The sequence below is a fragment of the Cucumis melo genome, chromosome 11 (genome assembly GCF_025177605.1).
Source record: "Cucumis melo cultivar AY chromosome 11, USDA_Cmelo_AY_1.0, whole genome shotgun sequence".
NCBI classification, from domain to species: domain Eukaryota; kingdom Viridiplantae; phylum Streptophyta; class Magnoliopsida; order Cucurbitales; family Cucurbitaceae; genus Cucumis; species Cucumis melo.
The window spans coordinates 21,191,827-21,202,471 of NC_066867.1; the positions used below are offsets into that span (position 1 = coordinate 21,191,827).

General features: G+C 33.9%; 1 protein-coding gene and 1 long non-coding RNA gene across 2 annotated transcripts; one reads left to right on the top strand and one right to left on the bottom strand.

Moving 5' to 3' along the window:
- The first annotated feature begins 5,298 nt into the window (after positions 1-5,298).
- LOC127144031 (uncharacterized) lies at positions 5,299-7,177 on the top strand. The gene is made up of 3 exons (XR_007815614.1): positions 5,299-5,359; positions 5,443-5,504; positions 6,947-7,177. It is a non-coding gene; the product is annotated as an uncharacterized LOC127144031 (long non-coding RNA).
- A 1,492-nt stretch (positions 7,178-8,669) lies between these two features.
- Positions 8,670-10,240, bottom strand: LOC127143934 (pectinesterase inhibitor-like). Its single transcript, XM_051079238.1, has 2 exons — positions 9,756-10,240; positions 8,670-8,796 (listed from the first exon to the last, which is right to left on the bottom strand). The coding sequence occupies exons 1-2, from the start codon at positions 10,238-10,240 to the stop codon at positions 8,670-8,672; spliced, it is 612 nt and encodes a 203-aa protein (XP_050935195.1).
- Between the last annotated feature and the right edge of the window lie 405 nt (positions 10,241-10,645).

A 10,645-nucleotide genomic window follows, 5' to 3' on the forward strand; every position in this document is an offset into this window, starting at 1 on the left:
ATAATATCAGTCATCGTCATCAATCATCATTTAATGATAGTCATTATCAATAGCATCAAGTTATGCATTTTAGCTACCATCAAAGCTTAATCTTAATTACATGCAGTCTCTTAAATTCAGTTTGAAAGTCTAGTAGGAGAATCTCTTACCTGGAGATTTTAGCCAAACAAAGTACTCCATAGTTGATAGTAAAAATTCTCCAATTAACTTGATCCTAATTAATAAAATTAGCAATTGGCTATCATAAAAAAATTTTACCAAATTAATTAACTTTCTAAAAAAAATGGGGTTGAAACCAATTCAACCTTGATTGGGAAAAATCCAAGATTAAAATCTTCAAGAATTAGCCAATTGACCCTTTAAAGAAATCCCAAAAAGGTCCAAAATTAAATTAATAAATTATTAATTTAATTACCTTAGCTTACCAAGGTTACTCAAATAGAAGTTGATAAATTTTCTTATCATGAGAAAATTCATCACTTTAGATCTTCAAGCTTTGCCAAAGGAACTAATCACAACTAAAACTGGTGAGACGATGACAACAGAGAGTTATCTTAGTGAAGGAGATAAAGAACCTTTGTAACGACCCAACTCCTTATACTAAGTCGAAGCCATTACTAATTTAAAAGATAAATAAAATTTGTAAAATTAAGATAAAAATAAAACAAAACCTCAAAATTTTCATTTAAAAGCATAAACAAATGTGATTAAAGATAAGTATAAAAATAAAATCCTAACTCGGGCCCTATCTAATTTTAAAGAAATAAAATAACAAATAAAAAATAAAATAAAATGAAAACATTAAAATTTGAACTATGACATAAAGCGGAAGCAACGTATCCCTATGGCTCGCCACGGTCACTTCTGGTCATTCGCCAGCTTGCCTTTTCTCTTACCTCTGCCTCTGCCTGAAAAATAGAAATGGAAAGAGTGAGTATAAAATACTCAGTAAGGGACCCACTACTAGTCCTATTAGGTGCCTGTTAACTTCCTATTAGAGTCCTGAAAAGTGGTACCCAAGAACTGGCACGTTCTCAAACACGTGCAACATGTGATCCCGGAGGAACATAATTGGTCTTCGGTGATCCCAAAGGAACACCTAGGACAAACTGGTCTGTAGTGTACCTAGAGGAAACACTAAGACAATCGGGCTACAAGTGATCCCGTCGAATCACTCGAATCATGTCTATGTCAATGCCAGACTGGCGGCCCCTCGGACTACGTAGTCCTAAAAAGGTGGTGATCCCGAAGGACACCCATGAAGGTACGACTTTAATAGGATAAGCTAACATACACCCTAACCATAGCATGCACGTAACATATCGACATCACATCATCATGTCATATCATATCATCATGTCATGTCATATCATATCATATCATCATGTCATATCATATCGTTATTAATTGCCATGCCGTTATGCGATCTAGTTATCAATATGCACAACTCAAAATATATGCGATCTCTTCAGTCCACTCGTAGGTCTAGTAGTAGAATCTCTTACCTAGAGATTTGCTCAAACGAGTTCTAACACCAAAATCACGCTTTCCAAGCAACGAAGTCCTAAATGGTTAGAAAACACCAATTTTCATAACTTTACCATCAAACAATCAAGGACCCAAGAATTCAGTTGAAATAACTTACCCGAGGTCGAGGTTGCAACGAATAAGCCCTTAACTGGAGAAATCCCATGCTCTAAAATCACTTGGTCCAAACTGTCCTTTAAGAGAAATAATTTAATTAATTTAATTTAACCCAAAATTAAATTATTTAAGATCCAAAAATTTTAAATCTTAGTTGGGTATTCCAAAACCCAATCAAAGCTTACCAAAACAGGTGAAAAAGGACCAAAAACAGGCTGGTGGCTCAAAATTAGCTGGACGGCTCGACTGGGACGTAGGCGCGGCTTGGCTAGGGCGCATGCGGCTCACGCGGGCGTGCGGCTCGGCTACGGTGCAGGCGCGGGCGTGCGGGTAGGGTCGGCTTGCGGAGAAGGGCGCAGGTCGGGTTGGTTTGCGACGCGGAACAATTGGAGGCACGGACGCAACTCGGGTTTTCGGGTTTGGGTACGTGCGATGGACTGTGACGGAAGGCAGACGACCGGGGACGGCTTCTAGACGGAGGAGATCAGACAGAGAAAAGCGGCAGCGAGGGCGGAATGATTCGACGGATGATTGCCACGACGAGGGTCGGCTCGGGTTGCGGAGGGAGGTGCGCGGCTTGGCTTCACGGGTTTCGACGGACTGCTTGCGATCCACTCCTGGCGGCGATCTAACGAACAAGGCGACGAAAGATTAGGGTTTTGTGGGTGTGATGAAGAAGATGGAATTAATGAGGCACGTCCTATGAGGTTCTAATTTATAATAATAATAATAACATTATTATTCATTTTCCTTTTTGCAAAAAAAAAAAAAAAAAAAACAAATCTTTTCTCTTTCCTCGTTTAAATCCCACCAAACCTCCCTTTTTATCTTCTTTTTATCTTTTCCCAAATAAAATTTCACCATTATCTTTAATCAAATAAATCAATTTTCTCTCTCCTCAACCCAATTTTAGTATCCAAATAAAATAATTATATTATCCTCAAAACTTAATTAATTACACAACCAAAAATATAATTAATCAAGTTTCCTCAATTACATTCAATTAAAACACAACTCCCAAACACTACTACCACTAGATATTTTCTTAATATCTAATAAAAATCAAATTTTCAAAAATCAATAATTCAAAACACCCAAAATTTCAATAATTACACTTAAGATAATTAATAAATCATCCCAAATTTTTGGGGTGTTACAACCTTTTTCTTTTTCCTCTTCTTCTAACTTAAGCATTCCAACTCTATTTATAGACTCAAATAAAAAAAAATAATTATTATTTCTTTTTCCTTTTAGGATATATAATAATACAAAAATATACCTATATCTTTATTCCCATTATGTTTCCTTAATAAATTTTTTAAATGCATAAAATCTTAAGCATTTATAACCATTAATAATAAACATATATATTTATTTAAACCATCATTCTCTCTTATAAATAAATATATATCTTTTCGTCCAATCAAATCAACCATCTCTCTCCTCATGAATTATCTTCTTTTTCAAATAAATATAATTATATTCCGTCATATAATTAACTTCACTTTTCCATATTAATTATTTAGACAAAACCAAATAATTAATATCGTATTCCGCAAGAATCCTAATTATTAATTAAATATAGGAAAATTGTATTGGGTAGCACTATGAGAATAAGTTTTAGCAATTATGGCACATACTTTTTAAATTTTGCAAATATGGAAAATTTTAATCATTAAAATATTTTGGAGATATTTTTTACTTTAAAATTTTTATTATTCCCAAACTGCACCCTAAATTCTTTCCTCTTTATTGATCATGTAACGACCCGAACTTTTAAACTAAGTTAAGGTCATTACTAAAAAGATAAACATCAAAAGACACTTTTTTGAAAAGAGGATAACTAAAATCTTTATAAAATTAATATCAAAACGTTCACGAAAAACATAAGATTTTCAAAATTAACAAAAATAATTTAAAAACGTGACCCGCGGGTTCTAACAATTTTAAAGAACTAAAAATAAATAAATAGGATAAATTTTTTAAGTAAAATGGTTAAAATTTAAAAATACTGAAAAACATATAAATGAGTATGGGAGCTGAACTGTGTCCCCATATGGCATGCCACAGATCCCTCGCTGTCGCTCGCCAGCTTCTTAAGTTCTTTACCTTAGCCTGAAATATTAAACACAGGAAAGAGTGAGTATATAAATATACACAGGAAAGAGTGATCTGTTAACTTTCCGTTAGAAACATAATCATAACGTTGTGTGTCCAATGGAACACACCTGAATGAGTGAGACCGTACGAACATCCCTAAATCGTGGAGTGATCCCGTAGGAACACCCCTAGTTGTGCGAGTGATCGCAGGTACACACTTCATAAACATATATGTAATACTTAGGTACACCCCTAATCGTGCGAGTGGTCCCGTTGGAACACCCCTAATCGTACGAGTGGCCCTGTGTAACGACCCAAGCTAAGACAATTTATTTTAATTATCTTAAGTTTAATTTTAATTGGTGTTGGAATTAATTTGGGTGCTAATGGGATTTTGATTAGAGTTGTTTGTTTTAGTGAGATTTGAAGTTGGGAGAAATTTGATTAACTATATGTGATTTGGCAATTAATTAACTTTGGAGTTGGGATAATTATATTGTGTGGATAATATGGTTATGTGAGGATATTATTTTGGAAAAAGGAATATATATATATATATATATATATATATATATATATAATAGAAATTTAAAATAATAATTGTATGATAGAAAATATGATTATTATTTAGTAAAAGATAATGTTGATATTTTATTTGGAGAAAGGGTGAGGTGATTGGTGGAATTTTTGAGTAAAAAGGAAATTAGTGGGTTTTAAATAAAGAGAGAGAAGGTTTGTTTTGGAAAAGAATTTAAAAGAAAGATATTTGGGAAATGATAGAGAAATAATAATAATAATAATGGTGATATTATTATTATTATTATTATTATAAATATCTCGTATTACGTGCCATCATCTTCTTCCTCTTTAGAAAAAAAAATGAACTCTAAACGCCGCCGCCTCCTTCACCACCAGCAACCACGCACGATCTCCGTCATCTCCCCCATCTCCAACCGTCGGTTGCCGCAGCGTCAATCGTCAAGCCGATTTTTGCCTCCGCAAGCCGCCGACGTTTCACGTCACCCATCTTCTCGCCTTCGCTCTCCGATCGTCCACTCTCCGTCACGATTGTCGCGCTGCCGCCGGTCCACCGATCGCCTGTCGTTCGCCGAGCCAAGCCGCTGTTGTGCAAGCGGCTGTTTCGATCAGTCCGAGCCAAGTCGTCCCGGTTGGAGCTTCGTCCAAGCCGAGTGTGTGGGTGTGAGCCGTGCCTCCTAGTCGCACGATTTCGCTCCGAGCCGTACACGAACCCTTGCCCAGTAGCGGTTGAGTTTCCAGCCGTGCGCACGTGTGAGCCGCGTCCCCAACGCACCCGCCAGTCGTTCATTTGAGTCGCGCGCAAGCCGCCTCTGCGTGCAAGCCACCTATCCGAGCCGCCCTTTTCTTCAGCCTTGAGCCGTCAAGCCTCTTCAAGCCGCCTAGCCTATTTTGGTTCTTTCAGTTAATTTTGATAAGTTTTTGATTGGGTTTTTGGCATACCCATCAAAGATTATTTTTGACCCTAAATAATTTAATTATGGACTTAATTGAATTATTTTTCGTGGTAGATCAGTTGGGAGTTGTGTTGTAGAATTTCCCTAAACGAAGGATAAATTGGGTTCGTCTTCAACTTTAGGTAAGTGGAGATAATTGGAATTTGGTCCCTATGCAACTGTTATTTATTTATTTATTTTAGATTTTGGATCCACTTGTGTTTAGGATTTTCCTTGGGAAGCGTGACCGCGACTGTTAGGAAAAATATCAGTGTAACTAATCTCCAGGTAAGAGATTCTACCACTAGACTTTTTACTGAATTTAAGAGACTGCATGTATTTACGATTATGTAGTTATGGTAGCTAAGATGCATAGAGGATGTTGTAGACAATGATTGATATTGTGTTTATGATGACAACTGATGTTATGGTTGAGGATGATGCTCGTTATGTTATGTTTGATTTTGATACATGCTATATAAATCACGTGAATAAGAACGTTAAGATTAATACTCAGGTCGTGTTATGATGCTTATGATGATATTACATGCTTTGGACTATGGTGTGTCTGTTAACTTTATATGATGAGTTTTCTTACCCCATCTGTATCGTGGTCCTATCTATGGGGTCACTTGCACGACTAGGAGTTTTCCTACGGGATCACTCGCACGATTTAGGGGTGTACCTACGGATCACATACACAGTTAGGGGATAGTTATCTTGTGTATATGTGGTCACTCGCACGACTAGGGGTGTTCTGACAGGATCACTTGCACGATTAGGGGTGTACCCTCGTATCACAGATATGTTTATGGAGTGTGTACCTGCGATCACTCGCACGATTTAGGGGTGTTCGTATGGTCTCGCTCACTCAGGTGTGCTCCATTGGACACACGATACTGTATGTATGTTTCTAATGAAAAGTTAACAGACTACCCAGTGGGACTAGTAGTGGGTCCCTTACTGAGTATATTTATATACTTACTGTTTCTTATGTTTAACATTTCAAGCTGAGGTAAAGGACTTAAGAAGCTGACGAGCGACAGGGAGGGATCCGTGACATGTCGTATGGGGACCCAGTTCAGCTTCTGCACTTATTTATCATTTTTTTTCTTTTTGGTATTTTAAATTTAATCATTTTACTCAAGATTTTATTACCTTTATTCGTTTCTATTTTCTAGAAAGTGTTAAAACCCGCGGGTCACCTTTTCAACTATCTTTGTTAATTTTTATAATCTTACGCTTTTATGAACACCTTGGTATTTATTTTATAAAAATTTTACTTAGCTTTTTTTTTTAAATAAAAAATGTCTTTAATGTTTATCTTTTCAGTAATGATCTTAGCTTAATTTAAAAGTTTGGGTCGTTACACCCCGTATACACAATATAACTGTCCTCTAACCGTGCATGTGATCTGTAGGTACACCCCTAAATCGTACGAGTGATTCTGTAGGAACACCCCCTAGTCGTGCGAGTGACCCCATAGATAGGACCATAATACAGGTGGGGTAAAAAGCTTAACAGACAAAGTTAACAGACACACCACAATCCAAAGCATATAACATCATCATAAACATCATAACATGACATGAATATTAATCATAACGTCCTTATTCATGTGATTAATATATCATGTATCATAAATATCCTAAACATACCAGTCATCATCGTCAATCATAATATCAGTCATAAAACAAAGGTAGTTATAATTTTTATGTGGTTGTTGCAAGTGACTTGGCTAAGGTTAAAGATTTGCGAGCATTTGTATGGGCAAGGTTTAAGGTGTATACAACCAAGCCTTTTAGATCTGTAGTGCCTGCAAATTTCAACACACTTGAACAAAATGGTGGGTCTGAAGTTTTTGGACAGATGGTGGAAATGACGTCGTTAGATGATGCGACGTTTGAAATGGTGGTGAACAAAAGAACTCCAATGAGAGAGACAATGATGAGACAAGAGTTATTGGCCATTTTAATTTCTCTGTTCTTTCTCAATATTGTGTCCTATGGGTCATTTTGATCAATACACACATATATATAGATGAAATTTAGAGAAATGGTTTTTTCTTAGGGAGTAGAAAGGGAAGTTGTAATTACATAGTTAAAGCCTCTTTTAGTCTTTTGTTGGTTTTTTTTATTATTATTATTTGTTATTTTTATCTTCAAAAAATAACCAAAACGAATTCTTGAATAATCATAATTGTCAAATTGTTTTTTACCTGCATACAATTAAGATATGTTTTATTTATTTATTTGAAAAGATACAACTAATTAGATGTTAAAAATTGAATTTTCTGACCATGTATGATGCCGAAAACTTGGTGTAAAGTGTAAGTATACCCGTCAAATTAACTATAAAGAAGTAGAATGGTTAAGAAGCAATCAAGTATCGTCTTCTCTAGAGATAAAATGTTCAAATTGAGTTTAACTATTCAAGAATTTTTTAATATTTTATTTAAGCAATTGAAATTTAGATGACGTGTTTATAAAATTAATGAAACATAAGAAAAAAATTATTGTCTAATCACCGAATCCAAAAAATAAGTTTTCAAAGGATAATTTCTAAGTGAAAGTTTTTAAATATCTATTTTTCGGTTCAAAATTTACATGGCCAATAGAAATACACAATCAAATGAAGAAATATTGCAACCTTAAAAAAATGAAATATTTGTCAATGGTTGACAATATACATATACAACAAAGTACATAATATGATATGAACCAATTAGAAATCATAATTGAATCAAATGAAGAAGTTGAAAAATTATTTGGACAACCCAAAAATCATAAAATTAAATGTTGAGAGTTTTTATTTAATATTTTAATTAGTATATATAAAATTATGGTTGTAATTTCCACATTTAAAATAAGAGTTTGGATGAATGAAATTTGAAAATTCTAAAATGTAGAATTTTGTTCTTGTGTGTTCTTGCAATAGAATGCATGAATATTTTCCGCAATCAAGTGAGAATTGATACGTCCTTGCTTGTGGAGTGATTGAGGGTTGATGAAAGTTTCTAGCTTTGTCCAATCCTTAGTTTGTTAGATCATCTAGGTAATCTAAATCTAACATATATCTTAGGGGTTCAAATCAAATTGGTTTTGGAGCTGTTGGGGTTGTGTTCTTTGAGCCTTGTTGTTGAACATGATTCTTAGATCCAATGCCTAGGGTTTCATATCATAATACTTCTTATTAAATAATGGGGACTACGAAAGAAGATTAGATATAACTAAAATAATGCAACATACATCATTAAGAGTCCTTCCATTCTTTGGAAGCAATGACAAATCTTTTGATGGCTGTTTGAAGCTATCTTAACAGTCGTCGACCGCTGCTATGATGCCATAAGTTTCCATGTTAACACAATTGAAATCACTAACGGCCAAATTAATTTGTTTTAGCATTCTTAATGTCACCCACGACCTCCTCATTGATCTCGTAGCAAGAGAAATATCAGTTTTTGACTTGAGAATTGGTCGTTGTTGCTGCAAGAGATTTGGCCAAGTTTAGATATTTTTTTGCATTTGTGCATGTAAGTTTGAGAGTGTAAGTGGCTAACACTTTTAGCTCTGGGTTGCCTCTAGATTTCAACACATTAGCACATAATGATGGATTTCTAGTTTTCGAATATATGCTTGATGCTACATCGTTTGATGTTGTCGTCGTGTCAACACCATGTGAGGAATAACATTGGAGTAAAGAAAAGAAAAGACTCTAAAACTAGCCAAAGATTCCAAGATTGAAATTGGAATGGGTCATTTGATAGAATTATAAGTTAATGTATAATTAATGATTTTCCTTTCTTTGTTCTTCAAATTTTAATTAATGTAACTATATCACATCTAACGAATTAAATAAATTATTTAAGTTTGATTTGATGTTTTTTATTTGGTTATTTTTAATTGTTTTTAATTTAATTATTACTTTAATTATATATACATTAAACGATCTTATTTAAACGATAATATATACATTAAACGTATTTAAAATGCTTCATTCCTTACATATTATTATACATATTTTTCCTCTGGTCAAATATTGAAATTATAGTTTATTAGTTATTTTTGAAAACTAATTTTGTTTTTAAATATAACACTTCAAATTAATACAAGTAACTATCTAATATATAAATTTGGATCAGTGAACTAACTGGCTTAAGGTATTATTGAAAGGTCGCATATATTTAAGAGATTATATTATGTGAATTATCTTAATGATTGTTTTTAAATATAACAAAATATTTATAAAATTTCAGTAATTTTTCTTTTGTTAGAATTATCTATTAATATACGTCTACCTGTGCTATTAGGGATATTATCTTTTGAGTCTGATTTTTTATTTAGTTATTTTAATTTGTTGGAACTATCTATTGATTGATTGTTCTATCTTCTAAAGTTTAACCAAAATCAATTCCAATCACCATCACATTGTAGTGTTATTATATATATTAACAATTCAACTTCATATTATTTATTGATAAAAATCTCAAAAGTGCATAGCCCTCAAAGAAGATTGGATATAACTAAAATAATGCTGCACATATCGTTTAGAGTCTTGCCATTCTTCAAAAGCAAAGACGTATCCTTCGGCGGCTGTGCGAACTTATCTTGACAGTCGTCAATCTCTGTCATGGCACCGGAAGTTACAATATTGACAGCATTAAAGTCACCAAGTGCCAAGTCCTTTTGGACATTTTCAATGTCACCAACAGCTTCATCATAGCTCTCAGCACAAGACGAATATCGTTGCTTAAGTTGAGGATTGGTGGTGGTTGTTGCAAGTGACTTGGCTAAGGTCAAAGATTTGCGAGCATTTGTATGGGCAAGGTTTAAGGTGTATACAACCAAGCCTTTTAGATCTGTAGTGCCTGTAGATTTCAACACACTTGAACAAAATGACGGGTTTGAAGTTTTTGGACAGATGGTGGAAACGACGACGTCGTTAGATGATGCGACATTTGAAATGATGGTGAACAAAAGAACTCCAATGAGAGAGACCATAATGAGACAAGAGTTATTGGCCATTTTATTTTCTTTGTTCTTTCCTAATATTTTGTCCTCGTTGATGAGGGTCATTTGATCAATACATATATACATATATATGGATGAAATTTAGAGAAACGGTTTCTTCCTTATGGAAGGAGAAAGGAAAGTTAGTTACATAATTAACAAGCCTATTTTAGCCTTTTGTTTGATTGTTTTATCTATTGTCAATTTTTTTGACATAATTAATTAAACTAAGATGGGTTTTATTTATTTATTTAAAAGATACAACTAATTAGATGTTAAAATTTGAATTTTCTCACCATTTATGATGCTAAAAACTTGGTGTAAAGTGTAAGTATACCCGTCAAGTTATAAAGCAATAAAATGGTTAAGAAATCAAGTATCGTCATCTCTGCAGATAAAATGTTAGAATTGAGTCTAACC

What these genes read in the sequence shown, in the direction of transcription:
- LOC127143934 (XM_051079238.1), bottom strand. Translation starts at nt 10,240, where the DNA reads ATGGCCAATAACTCTTGTCTCATTATGGTCTCTCTCATTGGAGTTCTT. An exon ending in GGCAAGACTCTAAACGATAT is followed by an intron (nt 8,797 to 9,755) that starts GTGCAGCATTAT and finishes GTTGAAATCTAG; the next exon opens with AGGCAACCCAGAGCTAAAAG.